The 27653-nt window shown below is 45.5% G+C and overlaps 1 protein-coding gene across 2 annotated transcripts in view; it reads left to right on the top strand.

The window, feature by feature from the left end:
* The window catches only part of GARS1 (glycyl-tRNA synthetase 1), a 156652-nt gene extending 131035 nt beyond the window's left edge, over positions 1-25617 (top strand). For both annotated transcript variants that reach the window (XM_069211052.1, XM_069211051.1), the window contains exons 16-17: positions 11128-11318; positions 25303-25617. In XM_069211052.1, coding sequence (XP_069067153.1) covers positions 11128-11318; positions 25303-25428 — 317 coding nt within the window. In that variant the 3' untranslated portion in view covers positions 25429-25617. The remainder of the gene's footprint in view (positions 1-11127; positions 11319-25302) is intronic.
* Positions 25618-27653: the final 2036 nt, after the last annotated feature.

Raw genomic sequence — 27653 nt, 5'->3', positions numbered from 1 at the left:
TTGAAAACCACAAGGTGCCATTAGTGCAATCTTTGAGTACCGTGGCCCCTTGTGCCCCCTCTAGGACTTCCAAAGGGCCCCTTGACAAGGTTGCCGGACTGCTACTGCCACCAGGCAAAGGACGGCTCTGAAAAACAGGTTTCGATGCCCCACCTTCCGGCTCAGCCATGAAAATTGCCACGGCCAAAACTTTGTCTTCGGCATCGACCTCTACATCTTCGGTCCGAGACATCATGGCAGTTTCCATTGAACCCTTGATACCACCTACTTTGGAACAGAGTTGACCAAGCTCCACATCTACTTCGGGACCAATGAAAGGGTGTCGGTTGAAAATCTCTGTCTCAGAAACAAGGCAATTGCCCTCTTCTGGCTGAAAGACTCTAATCAGTCTTCGGTCACATCATCTTCTGTTGAACGTATTTTGGAGACCATGGTCGCTCATCAGTGTCGACTCCACATAGAGGAGGGTACAGGTCACATCATTGCCCCCCCACCCCCCAATTACCTTCAAGCGGAAACTGTTTTCAGAAGGCTCTGGACTCATCACCACCTCCAAAGAAGACCAAGGGCAAGGCATCCACTATTCACAAGCCTTTTCCTCTAATTCTGCCTCATCCACCTCCTTGTCCACTACCAAACTCTCATCCACCCTCCTCCACTCCTCATTCACGTGCCTCTCCTACTGCAGGACATTTAACACTACATGGATCCCCGTTATTCACTGGGGAGGATTTGGGTGGGACACAGCGGGACACAGATCCATGGAACAGATATGAGCCTGATCCCAGGATCTCCACAGATCCGGACTTATCTCGACTCCGCACCAGAGGATGCTACATCCTACCAGCAAGTGATTGCTCAGGAAGCACCCTTCCACAATGTCAAGCTTCACAGGGCTTTCTTTTTGATATCCTATTGTCCACACATAAGGATATCCAGTTCCTCCCCATGCTCCCTGGCATGCTTTGTCATGCAGACAACATTTTTAAGGAACCGGTTCGCTCTAGGGTTATCACCCCTAGAGTTGACATGAAATACAAAGCTGTTGCCTCTGATCCACCATACATAAGATCACAGTTCCTACCAGAATCTATTGTGGCTTCTCCAACTCCTAAATGGGCCAATATTCAGGCCACAGGAGACTCTGCTCCCCCAGATGAGGAGAGCAAAATGATTGATGCCGCAAGTAAGGGGATGGGTGACCAAGACGCCTCACACACAGGCTGGGGTGCTTACCTTTGAGACCTCTCACTACAGGGACATTGAGATCCTCATCATCAATCCCTACACATAAACCTCCTAGAGCTTCAGGTAGTATTTCTATCCCTGAAAGCATTTCTTCATCACCTCTCACAAAATTGTCCTAATCTGCACAGACAGTATGAAGGTGAGGTACTACCTTCAGAAACAAGGGGGACACAGTTTCTCCAGTTGTCACAGCTCTCTTCGACAATATGGAAATGGGCTCTACACCATCACATTCACCTAGTGGCAGGGTATCTCCCAGGAACGTACAACGACTTTGCAGACTTGCTCAGCAGAATGCAGCAACAAGTCCACGAATGGTAACTCAGTCCTTCAAAAACACTTCTGGAAGTGGGGAACACCTCAAATGGATCTTTTCTTCACAGCAGAAAATTCAAAATGTCAAAACTTTGCCTCCAGGTACCCACATGCTCTATCCAAGGGCAGCACTCTGTGGATGAACTGGTCGGGGATGTTTGTCTGTGTTTTTCCTTCTTTCCCTCTCATTCCATTTCTAGTTTGACAGATTAGACAAACATCTCTCAACATGATCCTTGTAGCTCTTACATGGGCACGCCAACCCTGGTTCAGCACACTACTGGACCTCTCAGTAGTTAACCACAAGAAGCTTCCCCATAGGCTGGACCTTCTCACTCAGAACCAAGGACAGTTCAGGTGCCCAGACCCCAAATCTCTTAACCTTGTGCTATGGTTCCTGAGGTCTTAGAGTTTGGTTACTTAAATTTGCCTGCAGAATGCATGGACATCCTAAGAGAAGCTTTGAAACACACCTCCAGAGCATCCCATTACAGCTACTGTCCAACACATTGTCTGCTACTTGCTTCATCTACAAAAAGGGAATTTACCTCCATTCACTTACATCTTGCTGCCATAGCTGCATACTTACAAAACAGACAACATACATCCCTCTTTGGGGTTCCAGTGATCAACACATTTATGGGAGGCCTTAAATGGGTCTTTCCACCAAGAGTGCCCCCTGCACCATCATGGAACCTCATTATTGTCCTTACAAGGCTCATGGGTCCTCCTTTTGAACCCCTTCAGTCATGTCGTCTTAAGTACATCTCATGGAAAGTGGCGTTTTTAGTTGCTTTAACATCTCTCAGACGTGTTAGTGAGCTCCAGGCATTAACATTGGAAGGACAATTCTTCCAGATTCCTTGAAACAAGGTGGTTCTTCTCACTAATCCGAAGTTCCTCCCTAAAGTGGTCTCTCAGTTCCATATTAATCAATTCATTGAGTTACCAGTCTTCTTTCCGCAAAGTGACACAGTTGCCGAAAGAGCCCTTCACCCTTTAGGCATTAAACATTAATTTATGTTCTACATTGACAGAACTAAATACTTTAGGAAGACTTAAACAGCTCTTAGTAGCCTTTTCACTACACCATAAAGGCAATCCATTATCCAAGAATGGCATAGCTAGATGTAAAGTAAAATATAATCAAACTTGTTATGCTAAAGCAAAAAGACAACTTCCTGTTATTCCCAGAGCACACTGTACCAGAAACAAGGGAGCCACTATGGCTTATCTTGGAAATAGACCCATAGCTGACATTTGTAAGATATCTACATGGTCTACACCACATACTTTAACAGAACACTTTTGTGTAGATGTACTTGCACGCCAGCAAGCGAATGTAGGCCAACAGGAACGAAGAACACTTTTCCGGTCAACTGCAACTCCCACAGGCTTGCCACCACTTTCATGGAGGGACTACTTTACAGTCTATGGAGAGCATGGATATCTAAAGCCACACAGGCCATCGAGTGGAAAATGTTACTTGCTTAGTAGGCATCTGTTTGTGGCATGTAGTGCTGTAGATTTACATGAGCCAGCCGTCCCCGGACACCTGTGACCATTTCTGTTACCTTATACTTGTATATAATTGTACATATATAGTTAAGAGTTGAATTGACATCTTTCTCTATGCGTCCTCTACACTCCTTTTCTCACACGCCTGCGGGAAAACAATCTTAAAAAAGGAGTCGAAGCCCATGAGCAAAATCACAGAGAAGTAGTCGTCACTCAATCCTATGTCTCAAACGCTTCTTCAAGGAAAAAAAACTCAGAACACTAGATGGCAGGAGCATGCAGAGCAAGTTGTCTATGCAGAGCATGTTAATCTACAGCACTGCATACCACAGACAGATGTCTACTGGGTAAGGAAAACTTTCCTTCACGCCCATCCAGCTGCCGGATGGGCCCTGGGGTCGGCGGGGAGGGCATTTCCCCCTGAGGAAGGCCAGTTCTGCATACCGGAGGCTGTGGGATTCTTTGAAACTCCTGCCTTGGCATGCAAGTCATCCTGTGGGGAGGGGTGTGTAACACCTCTGCCCAAACAGGCTTTGTTTCTGACCTCCAGAGAGCAAAGGCTGTCTCCTTTTGGGGGGGGGTGAGGGTCAGATTCTTGTCTGTTGGCGACAGGATGGTCAGAACTAGTCTGTGAGCTCACCAGCAGTTGGTAGGTTTTCAGGGCGCACTTCTAAGGTGCCCTCCTGGGTGCATGTATTATTAAATCTGTCACTGGAATCATTGAGAGTTTAATAATACAAGTTGTTGGATACCAAATATCCCTATTTTCATTGGCCAAAGCTCTGATGCCTATATGACACAGAACTGCACAGCAGGTGAAGTATTTAGTCATGGGCCTTTTTTGGATTCATAGAGACCAGCCTATTGAACCAAACATAAATGCCGTATTTTAGCCCACTGCATGAGGACTCTTTCAAACCACCTCAGAAATTGGGTCTCTAGTTTGCAGAGGTATGCACACTGTCCAAGTAGGGATCACAGTCCTAGTCAGGGTAAGTGTTGGAAAATGGGTTATTGGTAAGGGCAGGTAAGTACCTACGCTTAGCAGTAGGCTTCTAACCTCCACTTAAGTCCAGTTAGGTCTCAATAAATTAAACCCAGCTCAACCCTTGGTAGCTTGGCAACGAGCGGCAAGGCTCAACTTAAAAGACAATTGTGTAAAGCATTTAGAATTCACAAAAAAGTAAATAAGTAACACAAAACACAATAAAAACCAACACCAATTTATAAAAATAGATTATATTTTCATCTTTAAAATGACACCCAAATGATTAAAAGCAGATAAGGGGAACCAGATATATGAATTTTTAAAGAATTAATGTTTTCTAGTGCGTAGAAGCAACTAGAGCTCAAAGGGTTAAAAAGGTCGCACTGGAAAGGGACAAAGTCCAGAGTTCAGGCCACCCACGAGGTAACATTGTCACACTTACTTTCAGAAGTGTTGCTTGATTTAGGAAAGTGGTCCACAGCACCGGCCAAGGGTTCAGAGGCTCTGGTTTGCCTCTTGGGGTCTGGGACTACACCTCCCACAATGCACCTCTACAAATTATAGAGTTGTTCCCAACGTCTCCAGACTTCTGGATCTTCTTCCAGAGGTCCTTTTTGGGTCCTTGAAGTGTCCACAACTTGATCCAAGGTTCCAGAAGCTCTGAGTTGCTCCTTGGGAGTTGGGAGTACAATTGTCAGAATACTCAATTTGACACTGGACGCTGGTCAGCTGGGCTCTGCTTGCAGGACTTGATGCAGGGGACTCTGGGCAGCTCCTTTGTACCTGTAGCAAACAGGGAGCCCCTTCTTGAAGCAGTAGAAGACAGGCAAAGTCATTTTAGTGGTGAAGCCCAAGTGTGCAGCTGGTGCAATCCTTCAGAGTGTAGTGCCCAGCTGCAGGTCAGGAGTCCAGCAGGGCAGTCCTTCTTCTGATGTTCTTCCTTGTTGGGATCTGTTAGGGAACTGAGGTGTGAGTGCAGGTTTGCCGTATTCATCCTTGCTCCTTGGTAGAAAACAGGGGGGTCCTGGTTCTCCAATCAGGTGCAGGGTTCTTTCCCCTGTGATGACCACTTCCTGGGAAGTGTGGCAAAGATCAATCCCAGGGAGCAACATTCCACAAAAATCCATCATTGCTGAAACAGATTTTTGGAGGTTACATCTGGCTGAGCCCATCCACTGGTGTGGCTAAAATTCTTAAACACACCCTTCTCCTGCCCTGTCCTAATCTAATTGGGGGGGTTTGGGGGGGAGGTCACCTAATTGTCTGGGTTTGCAGGATGTGAGGTGTAAAGAAATGGCTCCCTGTTGCAGTTACCCCCCACTTTTTGCCTGATACTGATGCTGACTTGACTGAGAAGAGTGCTGGGACCCTGCTAACCAGGCCCCAGCACCAGTGTTCCTTCACCTAAAATGTACCATTGTATCCACAATTGGCACACCCTGGCATTCAGATAAGTCCCTTGTAACTGGTACTTCTAGTACCAAGGGCCCTGATGCCAAGGAAGGTCTCTAAGGGCTGCAGCATGTCTTATGCCACCCTAGAGACCCCTCACTCAGCACAGACACACTGCTTACAAGCCTGTGTGTGCTAGTGAGAACAAAATGAGTAAGTCGACATGGCACTCCCCTCAGGGTGCCATGCCAGCCTCTCACTGCCTATGCAGTATAGGTAAGACACCCCTCTAGCAGGCCTTACAGCCCTAAGGCAGGGTGCACTATACCATAGGTGAGGGTACCAGTGCATGAGCACTGTGCCCCTACAGTGTCTAAACAAAACCTTAGACATTGTAAGTGCAGGGTAGCCATAAGAGTATATGGTCTGGGAGTCTGTTTTACACGAACTCCACAGCACCATAATGGCTACACTGAAAACTGGGAAGTTTGGTATCAAACTTCTCAGCACAATAAATGCACACTGATGCCAGTGTACATTTTATTGCAAAACACACCCCAGAGGGCACCTTAGAGGTGCCCCCTGAAACTTAACCGACTGTCTGTGTAGGCTGACTAGTTCCAGCAGCCTGCCACACCAGAGACATGTTGCTGGCCCCATGGGGAGAGTGCCTTTGTCACTCTGAGGCCAGTAACAAAGCCTGCACTGGGTGGAGATGCGAACACCTCCCCCAGGCAGGAGCTGTAACACCTGGCGGTGAGCCTCAAAGGCTCACCCCTTTGTCACAGCCCAGCAGGGCACTGCAGCTTAGTGGAGTTGCCCGCCCCCTCCGGCCACGGCCCCCACTTTTGGCGGCAAGGCTGGAGGGAACAAAGAAAGCAACAAGGAGGAGTCACTGGCCAGTCAGGACAGCCCCTAAGGTGTCCTGAGCTGAAGTGACTCCAACTTTTAGAAATCCTCCATCTTGCAGATGGAGGATTCCCCCAATAGGGTTAGGACTGTGACCCCCTCCCCTTGGGAGGAGGCACAAAGAGGGTGTACCCACCCTCAGGGCTAGTAGCCATTGGCTACTAACCCCCCAGACCTAAACACGCCCTTAAATTTAGTATTTAAGGGCTACCCTGAACCCTAGAAAATTAGAGTCCTGCAACTACAAGAAGAAGGACTGCCTAGCTGAAAAACCCCTGCAGAGGAAGACCAGAAGACGACAACTGCCTTGGCTCCAGAAACTCACCGGCCTGTCTCCTGCCTTCCAAAGATCCTGCTCCAGCGACGCCTTCCAAAGGGACCAGCGACCTCGACATCCTCTGAGGACTGCCCCTACTTCGAAAAGACAAGAAACTCCAGAGGACAGCGGACCTGCTCCAAGAAAGGCTGCAACTTTGTTTCCAGCAGCCTTGAAAGAACCCTGCAAGCTCCCCGCAAGAAGCGTGAGACTTGCAACACTGCACCCGGCGACCCCGACTCGGCTGGTGGAGATCCAACACCTCAGGAGGGACCCCAGGACTACTCTGATACTGTGAGTACCAAAACCTGTCCCCCCTGAGCCCCCACAGCGCCGCCTGCAGAGGGAATCCCGAGGCTTCCCCTGACCGCGACTCTTTGAATCCAAAGTCCCGACGCCTGGGAGAGACCCTGCACCCGCAGCCCCCAGGACCTGAAGGACCGGACTTTCACTGGAGAAGTGACCCCCAGGAGTCCCTCTCCCTTGCCCAAGTGGAGGTTTCCCCGAGGAACCCCCCCCTTGCCTGCCTGCAGCGCTGAAGAGATCCCGAGATCTCTCATAGACTAACATTGCGAACCCGACGCTTGTTTCTACACTGCACCCGGCCGCCCCCGCGCCGCTGAGGGTGAAATTTCTGTGTGGGCTTGTGTCCCCCCCGGTGCCCTACAAAACCCCCCTGGTCTGCCCTCCGAAGACGCGGGTACTTACCTGCAAGCAGACCGGAACCGGGGCACCCCCTTCTCTCCACTCTAGCCTATGCGTTTTGGGCACCACTTTGAACTCTGCACCTGACCGGCCCTGAGCTGCTGGTGTGGTAACTTTGGGGTTGCTCTGAACCCCCAACGGTGGGCTACCTTGGACCAAGAACTGAACCCTGTAAGTGTCTTACTTACCTGGTAAAACTAACAAAAACTTACCTCCCCCAGGAACTGTGAAAATTGCACTAAGTGTCCACTTTTAAAACAGCTATTTGTCAATAACTTGAAAAGTATACATGCAATTTTTATGATTTGAAGTTCCTAAAGTACTTACCTGCAATACCTTTCGAATGAGATATTACCTGTAGAATTTGAACCTGTGGTTCTTAAAATAAACTAAGAAAAGATATTTTTCTATACAAAAACCTATTGGCTGGATTTGTCTCTGAGTGTGTGTACCTCATTTATTGTCTATGTGTATGTACAACAAATGCTTAACACTACTCCTTGGATAAGCCTACTGCTCGACCACACTACCACAAAATAGAGCATTAGTATTATCTCTTTTTACCACTATTTTACCTCTAAGGGGAACCCTTGGACTCTGTGCATGCTATTCCTTACTTTGAAATAGCACATACAGAGCCAACTTCCTACATGAGGGAGGTGCTGGGTTGTTCCATATGTCCTTCCCCGCCTTTGAAGACCAGTTTGGCAGCCCTCCCCCTTCCTGCTTCTCCATCTACTGAGGGATGTTCTCCTCCCACAGGAACATTCCTTTGTGTTGCTCAGCCCAGGATAAGTCACACCTCATCAAGGCAGCCTGGCCAGGCTGATCAGAGCAGAGCACTACAGGGCTGAAGTTGGCAACTTTTTAGGTACAGTTTAAAACTCTTTACCTGAACAAGTTATATTAAATCCAGCAATTGTAAATTGTGGGATTTGTTAGAACAATTAATTTGATAGCAAACTTGAGGTATCTGACACTTAAGGGGACTTTATAAATAAAGTCTCCCCATTCTAGCCTATGGAGGCCATTCACTATAATGATGGGAAAACAATTGGCTGTTTTACCTCACCAGGGCTTATAAAACTATTTTTATAAGGTCCCTGCTTATAGTTGCATGGCATCCAGCCCTAGGGGCACATAGGGCACACCTTAGGCGCGACTTATATGTAAAAATAAGGTAGTTTAAGACTTCGGAAGTACTTTTAATTCCAAAGTCGAATTTCCATGTAACTTTAATTTAAAAGCCGCCAGCAAGGCAGGCCTGCCTTTAAAATGACACTGGGCACCTCAGCAGTGCACCTATGGGTGCCCTACCTATGCTGGGGTCCCTAAACCTACATGCCCTACCATATACTAGGGACTTAAAGGTGGGTTGACATAGCCAATTATAATTAGCCTAATTTGCATACTGATTTTACACAGAGCATGGGCCCTGGGAAAGGTTAGCAGTACCCCTGGACACCATCAGAGTCAGGAAAACACCAGCAAAAAGTGAAAAATGGGCGCAAAAAGTCAGGGGGCCTCTGCAATCAGCCCTGTTTTCTCACAGTAAGGCACAACACAAACTAAATTATCCTGTGCTCCCCCTCTGGTAGCTAGACACAGGGCAGGTAGGCTCAACTTGGAAGGCAATGTGTAAAGTTTTGCAATACCTCATACAGTAACTCCGTGAAAACACCACAAAAGTACACTACAACAGTTTAGAAAAATAGATAATCTTTATCTGAAGCAAATAAGATAAACTACGATCAAGATCCAATGCACACAAGTAGATATATCACTTTTAGAAAGATTCAAATAGTCTTAATCCACAGAAATCTGTGGATGCGTTGGTTTTAGAACAAAGTACCTGTTATGCATCAAAAATAACAACGCAGAGGACTGCAGAGGAAGATGAGCATTAAAAAACAAAGCATGCGTAATTTTATTTTCCTGCACTGCAGAAACAATGTGTCAATTCCTTCCACACTGCTAGGGGATGTTGTTTTTTTTGTTAATTTTTTTTATTCCCACCCCCCTACCCCCACCTCCTGTCACGCAGCCTTGGACCTCACTGCGATGCAGGGATTATTTTGATGCCCAGGGACAATGAATTAAAAATCCTTTATGCTCTAGTACGAAGGAGCAGGTGATGCATCGATCTGGTCGATTTTTCCGTCCGTGAGGCAGGCGGTGCATCGATTTCTGCAGGCATTGCGTAGATTCTTCTGACGCTTTTTGATTTTCTTCTCTTTGGTGAAGTCTTTGTTGGCGCTAAGACTTCAGAACAGGAGGCAAGGTCAATCCAAACCCTTGGAGCACTTGTGGAGGAAGGCAGGGTCCTTCCAAAAGGGAAAGCAAAGCAGTCCAGATGAGTCCTCTGGACAGCTTTTCAACCCAGCCCTGTCTGCCTGGATCCCTGTGGGAGGTTATCAGTCCTTTGTGTGGGGTCAGGCCACCGGCCTTTGAAGTGTGAGAGCCCCTCCACACTACCAGCTCAGAGAGACCCATTCAGTATGCAGATGAATGGAGAAGTGGCTGTGTGTCCTGTGTTTATGACTTTCCGGGTAGAATGCACCAGGGGAGCTGTCAACCAGCACAGCACAGACATAGATTTGAGACAGGCTGTAAAGCACAGAAAGTGGTAAGTGCAGAGAAATGCCCACTTTCTAAAAGTGGCATTTATAAACTAGTAATATTAAAACCAACTTCACCAGTAGGCAGATTTTCTATTACCATTCTGGCCATACTAAAGAGGACAGGGCTACTCCTTTTAGGTCAGAATCTACCACTTAAAAGTATATATGGGTAGTTCTAATGCAGGCCTATGATAGGAGCAGGCCTCAGAGTAGTGAAAAACGAATTTGAGTTTTTTACTACCAGGACATATAAACACATACGTACATGTCCTACCTTTTACTTACATAGCTCCTTGCCCTATGGGCTACCTGGGGCCTACCTTTCTACCATATGTAGAAAAAGGGGAGTTTAATGCTTGACAATTAGTTTTAAATGCCAAGTCCAATTGGCAGTGAAATTGCACACACAGGCCCTGTAATGGCAGGCCTGAGACATGGATAAGGCGCTACTTACATGAGTGGCACAATCAGTGCTGCAGGCCCACTAGTGGCATTTAATTTACCTGCCCTGGGCACCTCTAGACCTCTAGTACACTTTGCTAGGCACTTACAGGTCAATTAAATATGCCAAATGGGTAGGAGCCAATGTTACCATGTTTAGGGGAGAGAGCACATGCACTTTAGTGCTTGTCAGCAGTGGTAAAGTGTGCAGAGTCATACAACTAGCAAAAACAGGGTGAGAAAAGTGGAGGGAGGCAGGCAAAAAGTTGGTGGATGACCACCCTAAGGTTGCCAAGTCTAACAACCTACATAGCACAAAGCATTGCAAGTGTCTGGATAGTAATTGTGTTGCCACAATATAGGAAACATTAACATAAGCTGATATATAACCTGATTTGTAGTTGTTTTCTAGAACTTGTACCCACAACCTATGCAGAATAGAAGATTATTTATGTTGTGTGCTAGTGTGCGCACACTAACGTCGATAAGTGTGTCCTATTTGCGCTATGTACTGTGTTGCATCACTCTGCTTTTAGACTAGCCTTCTGATGCCTTTGGCTCATTTTTGGTAGTACATTTTTTAACTCATATTGCTGTTGCACTCAAAATTGCCACCCTCCTTGTTTCATCCCACTGAACACCTTGTTAGCATAATTTCTGTTTTGATTTGACAGCTGAAGCTTTAACCAAGCATGGAGTCTCCCACAAAGTTGATGATTCCTCTGGGTCCATTGGCAGACGCTATGCTAGAACTGATGAGATTGGTGTTGCATTCGGAATCACAATTGACTTTGACACAGTTAACAAGACACCTCACACTGCTACTCTGCGGGACCGTGACTCGATGCGACAAATCCGAGCTGAGGTATTGTTTGACTCTGCTCTCTTTAAATCCTGTACTGATCTTTGCCTGTATTTTGTTTTACTAGCTTGATGCGATGCCTTGAAGTACATCTGGTTAATTTTGTATAAATGTGCTATTTGCATAACTGGAAATTATAGCGTGGAACCATCCCTCTCTACGTTTGGCAACCTGCATTACATGGTTGGTAACACCATATATGGCTACTCTTCCATAGTGAAATTGAATAGGGAGAAAGCCTGGTATGATTTGTTGAGTACCGGATTTCCTGAACAAGGTCTGTTTTGACAACCTCCTGGTAAAAAAGTGGCGTGCCACAGTTCAACAATGTAATTCTGTGCATTACACAAATTAGGAAGTTTCAAAGAATAACTTTGAAAAGCAGAAACCTATTTATAAATGGCTACAGCAGCACATGTATGGCCTTGTTTGATATTTAACCACCTTATTCCATTGGAAAATCATGATTTCTTTCTAGAGCAGACTGCAAGATCCATTGATTTAAATTGACATATTGTCTTCGCTATTTTATTTTGAATTTGCTGTAGGCAATTAATAGATTCTCAGTAAAATGTAGCTATTGCAAGTTGTAGCAGCCCAATCTTTACAGCTTTAGTAAGATGTAGTTAGCTGATCTGCAAGTTACAAGAAAGGTGTAAAGAAGCATTTTGAAGTTTGTCTGTTCACTTACTGCATTGATCTGGTGATCATGTGACAGTTGGGGTGTCTTCACAACTCAGACATTAATCCCTGTCTTTGAATCATTGAGTACTAGAAAATTGCCACTCAGATAGGGCTAAGCGGTGTTGAGATTGGTATGAAAATTCTTCATGGAGTGCAAGTAGTAATCTACAATTTATTTTCTGGCGGAATCACAGTAAAGCAATGAGCTGCTGGCCAACCAGGGAAGGAGTGGTATTTAGAGAAGTGAAAGTTTCATATGTCCAACAATTCATTGACTAAATTAGCTTAAATAATTGTAGCACCAAATCTCATATACCTAGGTGGCTAGTCAAACTGGATAGATGGAGGAATGGTCTAGAAGACAGCTGGTTTTTAGTAAAATCTAGACAGACATCTACCAGGACCTCTGACACATAGCGTCTTTGAAGTCCAGTAGAGCTATTTTAGTCCCATATTATCAGAAGAATGCAAACTTACCCTCTGTAAGTCAAATGGTTATCCCCCATATGCTTGTGAATGTTGAATAATTTATCTCACTGTAATCTTCTTACCCATTGAGAGCTTCAGTAGGCTCTGTTCTCCGACAAACAAAATGTCCATCATAAGAATAAATAGGACAAGTATGTTAAAGCAGTGAAAGTTGGAGCTTTCACATAACCCCAACCAGTTTATGGAACAAATGATGTGGAATATTCCAAGCTCCTTTGGGGTATGTGTTGCATAATGTGCCAATGTGCCGAAAAAAATTAGAAAATAATATTGTAATTTTCTCCCGAATGGTGGTAAATGTAGCTAGACTATTTTGTTGTGCAGTGTTAAAGATGTTGTCTTGTTAACTTGTGCAAGTGCAGTGTAATGATGTTTCTCTTCCAGGGGATCCTCATCAATAGTCATAAACATTGAATATTCCCGCCCTTGTGCGGGGACCCCGGAGCATATATAAAATATATACACATTATACATGTGTAACAAACAGTCATGCAGGCTACCATGTTAAAAACAGGCTAAAATGCTTTATTTCTATGAAGTTTTTTTTTTTTTTTTTTTTTTAAATACTACAATAGAGCATAAATAAGTACCCAAGCTCCTAAAACTAGGCTTGGGGAAGTAAGCAGTAGCAAACTCTAGTGAAAAAATAGAGAAAACTGCATTGAAAAACAATGAAGCATTCTTAGCCAATAGGCTGCATGTAGATTAACACAGGAGAACCATAAAAACTTTGGCACTGTGCCTTTAAGACCCTGAGCACCTCCAGTATCCCACCATGCCTCAGGGGTGAAGGAAAGGTGACAGTTGGTTCACAGTTAGGTCAGTTCTTTTTTCCGGCTCCTTCTGAGAGGATCCTGGAGCATTGAGCTCTCAGTTTTTCTGAGTTTTCCTCAGAAAAATTCTTTAAAAAAGCGTTTTTCACTTTTCACTCGACAAATAACATCTTTGTCTGAGCTGGGAAGGTTTTTTCTGACAGAAAAATGCCTTCTCTTTTTGTCAAATGCCCTGCTTGTGGGAAGAAGAAGGCCCAGTCAGATCCCCACTCTCTGTGCATAGTGTGCCTGCCTCAGAGTCACTGCCCTGACACTTGTCAGTACTGTAAGAACATGTCTAGGAGGACTCTGAAAGACAGAGAGAAGATCCGACTTCATGGGCTTCAGGAGAGGAAAAGAACATCGTCCTCCTCGCTCCCCAGGCATCCAGAAGGCCATTCTCAGGAGAGAATGGCCCGGTCGACGTCGACAGGTAGGAAAATACCTGTTTGTTCACCGTCGACGTCGTCGCTACCACCGTCCCACCGGCATAGATCGCCGTCGACGGCGACGCACCCGACGTCGAAGGGAACGACGTCGAGGGAACATCAGAGTAGGGGCAGGTCTCCGTCGACGGCAGCCCGCCGATCGACGTCGAGCCACCGCCGCCATGCCCGGTCGCCGCCAAAGGCTGTGCGCCCCCCGACGTCAGGACACACGACGTCGAGATCTCCACGACGGCACGGCAAACATCCGCCGTCAACCTCCCATCGCTCCACGTCGAGGCACACGACGGCGAGCAGGTCGAGGTCCAAGGAGCGCCGTTCGACGTCAAGGCAATCAACGTCGAGGCAATCAACGTCGAGGCAGGACCAACCGACTGGGCGTCCTTCGACGTCGAAACAGCCATCGACGTCGACGCAGGTCTTACCTGTCCAACAGGGAGCAGAACATCGCCCCTCGCCAGACAAGGCTCAGTCTCCAGTGGTCTCCATACCGAGCGACTCTTCTCGGTCAAGAGCATCTCCTGGGCATGTCTCGCCCATCAACCTATCTCCGAGATGGCTGGAGAGCCTCAACAGACCAGCGGCCTCCCCAGATTCGCAATATTCGCGAACGTATTCACCCACTGCCTCCCCGCCAAGAACGCCATCGCCGACAGCCGGGGCAGAACGGGCTCGTTCAGCTCCTCGACAGCCGACCGCGAGGACTAGGCGCTCGGCTACAGCGTCCCGCAGCAGATCTCGCTCTCAACGGAGATCCAGGTCGCGCTCAAGAAGATCACCCTCTTGGTCTTCATCAGGTTCTTCTATCAGGCGTTACTCACCTACTCTTACAGATTCACCACCTGCCAGAGTCTCACCAGTGGATGACATAACCACTTTCAACGAGGTGTTACTAAGAGGAGCACAGAAACTCAATATAGAGGTTCCAGAACCATCTACCTCCTCATCAATCATATTTGAGACACTACAACAGAGATCAGCGTCGAAAAAGTTGCTGCCTCTAGTGCCTGGTTTGTTGCAGCCGACCATGGACACTTTTCTGGCCCCAGCCTCGCTTAAGTCTGCCCCGGCTCGGATTCTTAAAAAGTACAAGGCTCCAGAGCAAGACCCTTTATTCCTTAGGAAGGATCCGCCACCAGACTCAGTGATCATAGCTGCCGCCCGAAAGACCCACTCGGTGGCATCTTCATCCACAGTACCCCCGGATAAAGAGAGCAGGCATTTAGACTCTCTGGGAAGAAAGATGTGCGGGACAGCGGCTTCAGCAATGAAGGTCTCTAGTGCGTCTGCGCTCCTGGGCAGGTACGATTGTTCTCTGTGGGATTCCCTCAATAGATTTACGGAAAAACTGCCCAGAGAAGACAGGCAAGATTTCCAAGAGATTCTACAGGAAGGATGCCTGGTATCTAACCAAGTTATCAGCGCGGCAGCGGATGGGGCGGATTTGGCGGCTCATGGGTACGCACATGGTATCTGTGCGAGGAGATCTTCCTGGCTGAGGCTCACTGGCTTGAAACAGGAGGCACAACAACGTATCCTGAATCTCCCATTTGCCGGGAATTCTCTATTCGGTGCCCATGCAGACGAAGAGATGGCCCGCATGAAGACCGAGGTGGATACCATGAAGGCGGTAGGCCTCGAAAGAAGGAAAGATTTCAGGCGGAGGTACAGACCGTATGATAGACGCCCTTTCCAACAGAGGGTTCAAACCCCTCATTGGTCGCAAAGGTCTCAGCAACGACAGGGACGCCCTCTGTTTCAGCGAAGAAACACAAGGGAGCGAGGGTCAAGTAGACCTCAACAGTCCACTCCAAAAGCACCCACTAAGCAATGAAGTCTCGCTTCCCTCGACACTGTACACCACTCCGGTGGGGGGAAGTATTATTGCTCATCTTCACGAGTGGCACTCTATCACAAGAGACAAATGGGTGCTCAATATTGTCGAACATGGCTATTCTCTCCTTTTCAAGCAGCCTCCACCACACTTGCCACCAACCAAACACAATCCGGCTCATCTCACCTTGCTACGCAAGGAGGCTCTCGCCCTCCTAAGAAAGAATGCCATAGAAAGGGTTCCACCTGCCCACAGAGGAAAGGGGGTCTACTCCCGTTACTTTCTAGTAGCAAAGAAGGGTCAAGAGGGCGTTTTCAGGCCAATCCTGGATCTAAGACTGCTGAACAAATACATAAGAAAGCAGAAGTTCAGAATGCTAGCGCTTCACCAAATTTTCCCTCAACTGCATCAGGGAGACTGGATGTGCTCCATCGACCTGCAGGATGCGTATTTCCACATCCCAATAGCTCCAAAGCATCGAAAATTCCTGCGCTTTCGAGTAGCGTTACAGCATTACCAGTTCAGGGTTCTACCCTTTGGCCTGAAATCTGCTCCAAGAGTTTTCTCGAAATGTATGGCAGTGGTGGCGGCGCATCTACGAAGACAAAGGATATACATATATCCATACCTAGACGACTGGCTACTAAAGGCTTCTTCTCCGGAGCAGGCGAGAAGCCATCGGGACATTGTACTAGGAGTTTGCGAAGCTCTAGGTCTTCAGGTCAATTACCAGAAGTCAACCTTGACTCCAACGCAGAGTCTTCACTACCTAGGAGCTATCATAAACACAGAACTACAAAAAGTGTATCCTTCGGAGGAACGACTGTCCTCAATAAACATGAAGTGCCAGGACCTGTTGAGAGCCAGCGCACCTACGGCACGTCAGGTGACATCACTACTGGGCTCCATGGCATCGTGCATCTTTATTGTCCCAAATGCCAGACTCCACATGAGACCCCTCCAAGAGGCATTGGAGGCCAATTGGAGCCAAAGAACAGGTCGCTGGGAAGACACAATGCGGCTACCGGAGGTAGCACTGCAGTCATTGAGATGGTGGATGCACAGACCTCACCTGTCAGTGGGCGCTCCATTTCACCAGGTACTTCCATCCGACACTCTGGTAACGGATGCGTCTCTTCAGGGATGGGGGGCTCATCTGGGTCCTTTTCAAGCGCAGGGTCTGTGGTCAGACAAGGAGAAGCAGTACCACATCAATCTGCTAGAACTCAGAGCGGTCCATCTGGCTCTCAAGTCTTTCACACCGCTAATTCAGGGGAAAACTCTATTGATACAGACGGACAATACAACCACGATGTATTACTTGAACAAACAAGGGGGAACGAGATCCCTACCCCTTTCACGACAGTCCCAAGCGATATGGCATTGGCTCCTGGCCAGAGGAATGTCAATCACAGCAGTTCACCTGCCAGGTCAGCAGAACGTAGAAGCAGACTTTCTAAGCAGACACCTGGAGGACATTCACGATTGGGTCCTGCACGACGAAGTCGCAGAATACATCTTCGCGCAATGGGGTCGGCCTCAACTGGACCTCTTCGCAGACGATGTAAACAGGAAATGCCCAGACTTCGCATCCAGGTTCTACCGTCCAGGATCTCGAGGGAATGCCCTGTTGATCGACTGGTCAGGGACATTTCTTTACGCTTTTCCTCCGATTCCCCTCATTCCGGCAGTGATCAGCAAACTTTACGGATCCAGGACCAGAATGATTCTTATAGCGCCACAATGGCCTCGACAATTCTGGTACACGGATCTCCTCAACCTGTCGGAAAAACCTCACAGGAGGCTGCCGTGCAGACCGGATCTTCTGAGCAGAATGGAGGGCAGGATTCTGCATCCCAACCTACCCTCTCTGAGCTTAACAGCATGGCTCCTGAATTCCTGCAGTATGGGCACCTAGGGCTCTCGCAGGAGTGCATGAACATCTTGAAAGAGTCCAAACGGCCTTCCACGCGGCGTTCCTACGCTTTTAAGTGGAAGAGATTCTACATATGGTGCTGTCAGCAAGGCCATAATCCCATACGGGCGCAGGAGGACGTCATACTGTCCTATTTGCTTCACCTAGCGAAATCCGGTCTGCAGGTATCATCTATTAAGGTACATTTGTCTGCTATTACTGCCTATCGCAAGTCACCTTCTCAGGAATCCTTCTTTACGAAACCTGTAGTCAAGGATTTCTTAGAAGGTTTGAAGAAAGTTTTTCCGCCAATTCGGAGGCCTTCTCCTCCGTGGGAACTGAACATAGTCCTAGCAAAACTTATGGGCCCTCCTTTCGAGCCTATCCATAAGGCTTCCTTACAACACCTTACGTGGAAAACGGCTTTTCTGGTGGCCATTACTTCAGCGAGGAGGGTCAGTGAGATCCAGGCCTTGTCTGCAAAAGAACCGTACACGGTTTTTCATGACAATAGAGTAGTTCTGCGAACTCACCCATCTTTCCTTCCGAAGGTGGTGTCAGAATTCCATATTAATCAGACCATAACTTTACCGACATTCTTTCCCAATCCGGAAACTCCGGCTGAGAAAGCATTGCACTCATTAGACTTGAAAAGAGTGCTGAAATTTTATTTGGACAAGACAAAATCGATTAGAAACTCTAACCGCTTGTTTGTGAACTATGGTCATTTAAGGACAGGAGAAGCAGCATCTAAGCGAACAATATCAAGATGGATAGTCTCTTGTATTGTTAATACTTACCAGCTAGCTAATAGACAATTGCTAGCGCGGCCTAGAGCGCATTCCACAAGGGGAAAAGCGGCTACAGCTGCTCTCCTTAACAATGTTCCTATATCTGAGATTTGTAAGGCTGCTACATGGAAGTCTGTACATACTTTTACAAGACATTATTGTTTAGACTCAGATGCAAGAGCGGATGCCCAAGTGGGGCAGGCCTCTCTAAGGAATTTATTTGCGTAAGACATGTCTATTCCTGCACTTCTATCGGACAGTCCGCTGGGTTTAGGGATGGGCTTGCTAATCTATTCAATGTTTATGACAATTGATGAGGATCCCCTGGAAGAGAAGGATAAGTTACTTACCTGTAAATCCTAGTTCTCTTCCAGGGGTATCCTCATCAAAGTCATAAACAACCCACCCTCCTCCCCGGACACACGTCTACTGGAAGTGCAGGACAGACAGTATTTTGATTCAATTATACAAATTGTCACCGTAAAAAGAACTGACCTAACTGTGAACCAACTGTCACCTTTCCTTCACCCCTGAGGCATGGTGGGATACTGGAGGTGCTCAGGGTCTTAAAGGCACAGTGCCAAAGTTTTTATGGTTCTCCTGTGTTAATCTACATGCAGCCTATTGGCTAAGAATGCTTCATTGTTTTTCAATGCAGTTTTCTCTATTTTTTCACTAGAGTTTGCTACTGCTTACTTCCCCAAGCCTAGTTTTAGGAGCTTGGGTACTTATTTATGCTCTATTGTAGTATTTAAAAAAAAAAAAAAAAAAAAAAACTTCATAGAAATAAAGCATTTTAGCCTGTTTTTAACATGGTAGCCTGCATGACTGTTTGTTACACATGTATAATGTGTATATATTTTATATATGCTCCGGGGTCCCCGCACAAGGGCGGGAATATTCAATGTTTATGACTTTGATGAGGATACCCCTGGAAGAGAACTAGGATTTACAGGTAAGTAACTTATCCAAGTCTACCTCTCTAGTGCATTGTAGAGACATCCATTTTTTGTATTAGCAACAGTTAGGAAGATGATCTCTTGCAATAAGATAGCTCTTCACTTTTCACATCTCAAAGTCTAAGTTTTTCTGGACAGATATAGGAGGGTTTTGATAATTCAGTAGATGTAGGAAGAGAGCTGAAATGGTGCTGATATGCATTGTTACTCTGTTTTAGATAGGATTTTTCAAGACTAACAGTCATTGAAAGTTGTGGAACTTATATCTAAGCCTTCTGTGCCCCACTAAACGTTTAATTCCGTGTGAGGGGGGGAGAGGCACATTGGAATAAAAAAGTGACATTTATTTTACTCCATACCTTTGTTAGGATTCTTTTCAAAGGTATTACTTTCTCTTTTGTAGTTTAATTTTAAATCCCAACTAGCAAGAAACTAAGTGTGAGGGAGTCATGAATAATTCATTTTCAGTATTTGGATCTTAAACTTGGATCCTGCGATGAGCGGACCCCCTCCAGTTCCTAGGACTGCTCTTATGGGATGTACCCACCACAATCAAATTCATTCAGTAAGTTGACGTCAAAGTCTAAGAAGAAACATAAGGCAAAGTGGGACTTAACCTCTTCCTGCCAGTTTCTATTTAAAGAGACGTTGCAAGGATGTCAAAGTGCCACTTAAATCTTGCTTCCTTTCTCTAGTTGAGAAGCAGATTCTGGTGTTTGTCTAGATGTGCCTTTATGTTCCCCAGGCCATTGACAACGCTGTTTCAGGTTTAGGCCGTTAAGGAGGCCATGCTGTGCTTGTTTGGCACTATTCCTGTGGTGCACCCTTGAGCCCCAGTGATCTGCAGGGGGCTACAGTTGCTTTACTGCCATCAGATCCATCATTGGCAACACGTCTTCTGGTTCTGCACTAATTCCAGTGCAGATGTCCATGCCTTCTCCAAGACCTGCATCAATCACTTTCCTATCAATGCCCGCACTGACACTTCTAGAGGTGGATCTGGTGCCAAGTCCGTTGTCTGACTTCATCGTTGTGCCAACTTCATCTCGACCCCGACCAAGGTCGTACTGACAACCAGCTGTGACACACATAGGCATACCTAGAGGCTCAATTGTCTATTTGTTTTCCATTCTGACAAAATCTTGCTACCACTTTGAGATGGGATGGTTTACCTTTTCAGTATAATGACAGTTTCTGCATGAACATGCAGGATGCTTGATACAGGATTGGTTTCATATATTGGGCAACCAACACAACAGAGTGCTTACTTTTGGTGTGGTGATTCAACATGACAGCTGTGGTCCTGGACTTGCAGCTGCCTTCTGTTGAAGGTAAGACAATGTCCTTACTAAAGGCTTGCAACCTGGGCCTGCTTCATCTGAGCCTTCAATGAAGCACTCACTGATGCCTTGGCTGTCACGTGTTCGAACTCTTCTTCCCTGCTCATGAATAGACAGGTGGCCAGGCTCCACAGACCCACACCTGGTGACCTGGACTTCCTTATGCAGCTTTCTACTCAAGAACACCTGGTGGGCCAGGCTTCCACTAGCAAAATGAACCTCAGTTCCTTTCCCATGACCCTTTGAGGCATTCATAAAACAAATGTTATCTTCTGCTAGCTTTGCTTTGAGGTCAGTAAATGCTGCTTGCTGGAAGTCACAGACGAAATAGCACCTTCTTGGCTCAAAACCATTCAAGATGGTGAAATTTGTGAACAAATTCATGATTTGTGCTAGCCTGGATACTACTGATTGTCTGTGACAAGTCATTGGCACTAGTGTGGTGCTCCGTCACCGTGCATGGATGTGATCTACAGGTTTTTTTGAGTGATATGTAGTTATCCCTTTTAAATATTCCTTTAGATTGCTCGTGCCTATTTGGTGATAAAGCTGATTCTGGGTTAAAACTCTTTAAGGAGAGTCTGTCCTTGGCACACTCCCTAGGTCTTTTAGCCCTGCCAAACATTTGCTTCAGAGGCTATTCCAAAGGGCTGACCTACAGGCAGTGCCAATCTCCCAAGCCCCCACTGCTGTCACCCTTTCGAGCCTGGAGACATGATTCTAGCATGAAGCATGTAGCTGCCTACAGACATCGCGCCTCCCAATCCCCCACCCTTGTGGCAACTACTTCCAAGCTGCTTTAGTTTGCACGGCCACAACCATCTTGAGGGAGACATGAACTTGTACTTTCTGTAAGGGTCATGATCTATCACATCTAGCAGGTGGGTCCTCCAAAACATTGAGCATGGTTATGCTGTACTATGTATTTCTTCTCCGCTGCACCTTCCTCCCTCATCAGAGAAACACCTGTCCATTTTCAAGGTTTGCTCTCCACAGTTGCCATTGAGAGGATTCTGGAATTGGAATTAGGAACAGATTGTTATTCTTGCTATATCCTTCAGCCAAAGAAGGATGGAGGCTTGGGCCCATCGTAGGACTTTGCCCTTTCAGTGCCTTCCTGCGGAGGGACAAATTAAAAATGCTTCAGAGTTCTGTCTGCCTGGATGGGCCTGAGACCTGCAGGATGTGTATTTCCAAATATCTGTCCTGCAGTCTCACAGACACTACTTGTAGTTCTAAGTGCCCAGGCGCATTTTCAGTTTGCAGAACTCTCTTTCGTCCTCATGGTGGTTGCTTTCCATCATCCTGGGTTCAGGTAAACAGTTTTCTCCGATTTTAATGGCTGGCTGTTGAAGATGGGCTTGACGTATTCAGTCAGGGACCACCTGCAGGTTACTGCAAACCTTCTGACATCATTGGGATTCCAGATCAGCGAGCCAAAGCAACACCTTACTCCTTTGACCAGGATTCCTTTAATCAGACCATCTTAGATACTGAGCATTTTAGCGCCTTCTTTCCATTGTAATTGTCCAGAACAATCAGACCATCTGGATGTCACAACTTTGGTACTACAAACAAGTGAGAGCAACTTTGAGGCGTATTGTCCTGTTAGTCTCCTGTATCCTGCTTGTCAACTACGCCAAGTGGTATATACTGCCTCTGTAGTGGAATATGACGCCTCAGTCTGTCCAGCACCAAGGAAACCTGTCTTATTCCAGGTTTCGGAGGAGACTGCACCAATCTGTAGTGGCTGGTTGATCGCGTTTGGATCAGCCAGTGGCAGCGCCCTCTCCCTTCCCTACCCATTTGCAGGAGGTGGAAATCAGAAGACTCTGGTCTGTGCTCCATATCAATTTGTTGGAATTTCAGGCCATTTGTCTTACACTGAAGGCCTTCCTACCATCAGTCAAAGGAGGTCATTTTAGGTTCTCACGGACACCACCACTTTCATGTGGTACTTAAGCAAGCAGGGCAGACTGGGATCCTAGATTCTGCCACAAGACGTTACCCATTTCTGCTGTTGGTTGGAGTGCAGGGCATCTCGGTGATTGTGAATCACCTTTTGGGATCTTTGAACACCAGGTCGGACAAGCTCAGACGACAGTGCCTGGTGGATAACAAATGCGTCTGTATCCCAAGGTGGCACAGGGCATCTTTCGACAGTGAAGGGAACTCTGGCTTGATGTTTTCACCACTGTCAAACATGCAGTGTCAAAACTTTGCACCGTGGAGTGCTCACCAAATATCTTGCTAGGAGATTAGTTCTGGCTAGAGTGGAGCACAGGACTCTTGTACACATTTTTGCTTCTGCCTCTCCTGAGTTTTGAAGATGATGAGGAATGACCGGGCACAAGTCATCCTAGTGGTTCCAGATTGGGGAGAGTGTACCCAGAACTTTGGGGCATGTGCAACTGTTCTCTGATCAGGCTACCAATTCAGGATGATCTCCTGTCACAGCAGCAGGGTTCTTCACCCAAACCTGTACAGTCTACACCTGCATTCATGGAGATTGATCTGTGGCATTTGACTGCGTTCGATCTACCACCTGAAGTTGTCATCCTTCCTACCAGGCATCCAACTCCAAAGTCCATTTACGTAGGCTGTTAGACTAAATTGTCACTTGTTGAGGAATCTGCAAGACAGACCCCTTATAAGCCAAATTGTTGAGTGTTTTATGGTTTGTTTTATCTTTGGCCATCAACGTCTTATAATGGGCACTAATGATTGTTATTATTCGGCTCTTCCAGCCTTTTTTGCATTTGTGGACCAACGGTCCTTGTTTAAATCACCCGTTGCAATGCATTTTATTAACGGTTTGACGCGTTCCTCACAAATGTTTATACCACTGAGGGACTGTGACTTAGTCTTGACGTTCTGACTGGTTGTTGAAAGTCGTGACTCCTTTCTATGTTGATCATTCCATCTCTCTCCCAGTGGTCTTTGCCCCACCTCTCATGGAGTGTGAGGCTCCAACATTTGGACCCCAGAAGAAATTTTTGTTTTAATATTAACTGCACCAAGGACAATGCGTGCACAGTCATCTTTATGTGGGAGCTCTCTGTGGCCAAGAAGGGAAAGGCTTTGCGGAAAAGGTCTCTTTCTAGGTGGCCAGAAAACAGCTTCTGGAAGTTCTGAGAGCACAACCTAACAGGGTCAAGGCTGACGCCACTACATTGGCACACATAGTGCTTGTCCTTGGTATCTCCAAGGCCATGACGTTGACATTCGTTCATATGATCACAAAACACTTTTGCCTTGACATCCAGATCTCAAAGTAAGGGTATTTTGTTATTTTGCCTATTGAGTCCTGCAGGAAGTTTTGGTCTGTGCCCACTCCACAGACCCATCACAACTGGGAGGTACTGCTTTGGTATCTATTCTAGAAGTGAGTAAACTGTGGTTAGAAGAATACACCAGACAAGCAAGTTACTTTACCTTCCGTAATGCTCTTCCTGCTGGATACTGTCCCTAACCACAGATTCCTCACTGCCCACCCATTTCTGTGGAGTGGCCACATGTTACCATCTAATAAGGTTCCAAATTAAAGATCTGCACTCTAGTACCAACATTTATTTTGTGCTCTGCGTCTGAGGGTATGGAAAACTGAAGCCAAAATGCAGTGGCGTGCTTATATGTGGCGCTGCAATTTAACTCGACACCAAGTTGGAACACATTCAGTCATGAAAAACTAAATGTTTAAACAACCAGGTTATGGGCATACAATGACCATTGTATCTTAGCTAAGAACCTACACTGGGTTCATGTTTAGGTAGATTAGAATACAAAACGTTTTGAAGGGTTAGTGTGCTAGACCCATAGTTCTTAGCTTTTGGTTTGCAGATTCCTTGCAAAGAGCTGCTACTTCTACTTTGAGGGGGAGTTGAGTCATTCAGTGATTGTTTCGTGTTTAGAACATTAAATAATATTACTATATTTATATGATATATACATGCAAAATATAAAATTTAAATAAACTGTAAATGTCATGGAATCTGAATTTGAAGGCCAAAAACTAAGTTGGTATCATTATCTTGCTTCATAGGAGCTGCGTAAGTACAGCAAACATTAGTATGACTAACTGGTAGCCTCAATTGAAACACTAGGGTGCGCTGACAAAAAGAGAGAATGTATTAGGGGCAAAAAAGAGTTATCTGCTAGCGCCCTTATCACCCTGTCTTGTAGAAATAAAACCAAATTTTAAAATTCTCAAACCTTTACATTATAAATAAAATGTCGACCTTTGTACATGTTTTTGTTCATTCAATAAAATATGATGTGTGCTTATTTCTGTCTGAAGGTTCATATCTTACAAATTAATTAGGTCACAGGCTTCCGATAGTGATTAAATGGGGGTACACAGAAGTCAAAAGGTTGAGAACCACAGCTCTAGACAGTGTGTCCACATGTGGAATTTAGGGGTATTTAGATGTATCTAGCATTTGTAAGACGTATAAGTGAGTCATCTTCAAACAGTGGAGATGTTAATTCCTTGGACTAGTAATCATGAACGTCCAATATTGCACATCAGCCTAACAATGCAAGGAGCTGTACACATCTTTGTCAGCAGACCTAATAAAAAAAGCATAAAGCAACACTAGACTTGTAACAGAAACTGTCACTGTAAAGATTGTTTTTTATTTCCAACAACCAAATGTTTTCCGTTCTCTTTAAATTCCTCACTAATTGTTTACTTAAAACATTTTTCTCTTCTTTTTAGATATCTGAGCTTCCGGTGATTATTCGGGATCTTGCAAATGGTTGTCTTACTTGGGCAGATGTGGAAACAAAATATCCCGTGTTTGAGGGACAGGAAACTAGCAAAAAGGACACAACAGAAGAATAAAATACAAACGCTTAAGCAGAAAATACAATGTTCATTTTATACTGCTTCTCTTACGGTGATGTGCAATATCTCCGGGTCAGCGATCACAACCTTCTTTAACCAAGCACCACTGGACTATTTTACCTACTTTCCACTTGAATCAAGTTAATGAAAAAAGCCTAACTTCAATAAAATAATTATAAACTCTTATAGCTCTTTTTTGTGCATCCTGCACTTTTTGTTGCATTTATATATATATATATATATATATATATATATATATATATATATATATATACACACAAGACAGTCAAAATTCTCCATCAGGGGCACACAACCCTGCAGGGCGGCCTCAGCGCAAAGGGTGGAGTATCCTAGTAACAAAAACACGATGCTGAGGCTCGGTTCCAGTTGACTCCCAGGGTTTAATTTTATTTTAAAACGGCAGCACCACCCAAATCCTGACGCGTTTCGACTAAATGTCTTAATCATAGGTAGGTGGTTGGAAAATGCTCACAGATCAGGTGCTTTTAAGTCACATAGCACGTGACTTGCACATCACAGCATACATTTACCATAATGCACTGTTCAAGTTCTTCCTATCTTATTGCAGAGTTGTGTCATAATCAGGCTGAAATAGCGTTGAAAAAACTACACAGCTGATGTTTATATCCATATTGACAGTGCTTGTAACCAAATTCGCAGTGCAGAGACAAAGCCACATGTTTCATAATGTAGTTCGTATATTTGTAGCACCGTTTCGTCAAAGCTGCTGCCATTAAAGTAATAACGAACACAAGGAAGTCCAAAACTGTTTGAAAGAGAGGTCAAATGCCTCCCTCCCAACCCTTTCTCACCTCCGTAGAATCATAAATATCAGGATAAATGCCTCACTTGTACGAAGGTCAGCGAGTCGGGCCCCTGTAGATACATATACAAGACAGTCAAAATTATCCATCAGGGGCACACAACCCTGCAGGGCGGCCTCAGCGCAAAGGGTGGAGTATCCTAATAACAAACACAAAAACACGATGCTGAGGCTCAGTTCCAGTTGACTCCCAGGGTTTAATTTTATTTTAAAACGGCAGCACCACCCAAATCCTGACGCGTTTCGACTAAATGTCTTAATCATAGGTAGGTGGTTGGAAAATGCTCACAGATCAGGTGCTTTTAAGTCACATAGCACGTGACTTGCACATCACAGCATACATTTACCATAATGCACTGTTCAAGTTCTTCCTATCTTATTGCAGAGTTGTGTCATAATCAGGCTGAAATAGCGTTGAAAAAACTCCACAGCTGATGTTTATATCCATATTGACAGTGCTTGTAACCAAATTCGCAGTGCAGAGACAAAGCCACATGTTTCATAATGTAGTTCGTATATTTGTAGCACCGTTTCGTCAAAGCTGCTGCCATTAAAGTAATAACGAACACAAGGAAGTCCAAAACTGTTTGAAAGAGAGGTCAAATGCCTCCCTCCCAACCCTTTCTCACCTCTGTAGAATCATAAATATCAGGATAAATGCCTCACTTGTACGAAGGTCAGCGAGTCGGGCCCCTGTAGCTACATATACAAGACAGTCAAAATTCTCCATCAGGGGCACACAACCCTGCAGGGCGGCCTCAGCGCAAAGGGTGGAGTATCCCAGTAACAAACACAAAAACACGATGCTGAGGCTCGGTTCCAGTTGACTCCCAGGGTTTAATTAATCGTGTTTTTGTTTTTATATATATATATATATATATATATATATATATATATTCTGTCTTGTTCAGTTTGGTGACACTTTGGAGATGATCAGGCACATATTTCTGAGGTAACTTTTTGTTTGCTGTCTAGTTGTATTTTGTGTACATAAATTTAAGATGATGTAAGTATATTTTTACCGGTTAATGTCAAAGACATGAATTGATACACGCTTCACATTCATGAGGCAGGGCTGGCATTCACATCTTCACTTTAATGGCTGTAGATAGAATGGTACTTAGAACATACCCCAAGTTCTTACCTAAAGTAGTATAGTATCACGATTTCATGTTTCTGTACGGAAAGAATATTATACACCTTTGATGTAAAATGAGCTCTCATGTATTATATTGACAGGACTCAAAAAACGGTTGTAGCCTTTGCTAAAACCTAAAAAGTGTTATCTGTTTTTAAAGCAAGTATTGCAAGCTGTATTGGTAAATGCCTCCATACTTGCTATGCAAAGGCCAAAATTCGACTCCCTATACTTTCTAGA

The sequence above is a fragment of the Pleurodeles waltl genome, chromosome 10 (assembly GCF_031143425.1).
Source record: "Pleurodeles waltl isolate 20211129_DDA chromosome 10, aPleWal1.hap1.20221129, whole genome shotgun sequence".
Classification (NCBI taxonomy): Eukaryota; Metazoa; Chordata; class Amphibia; order Caudata; family Salamandridae; genus Pleurodeles; species Pleurodeles waltl.
The sequence above is the reverse complement of the archived record's forward strand: the minus strand, read 5'-3'. Positions and strand labels throughout refer to the sequence as shown.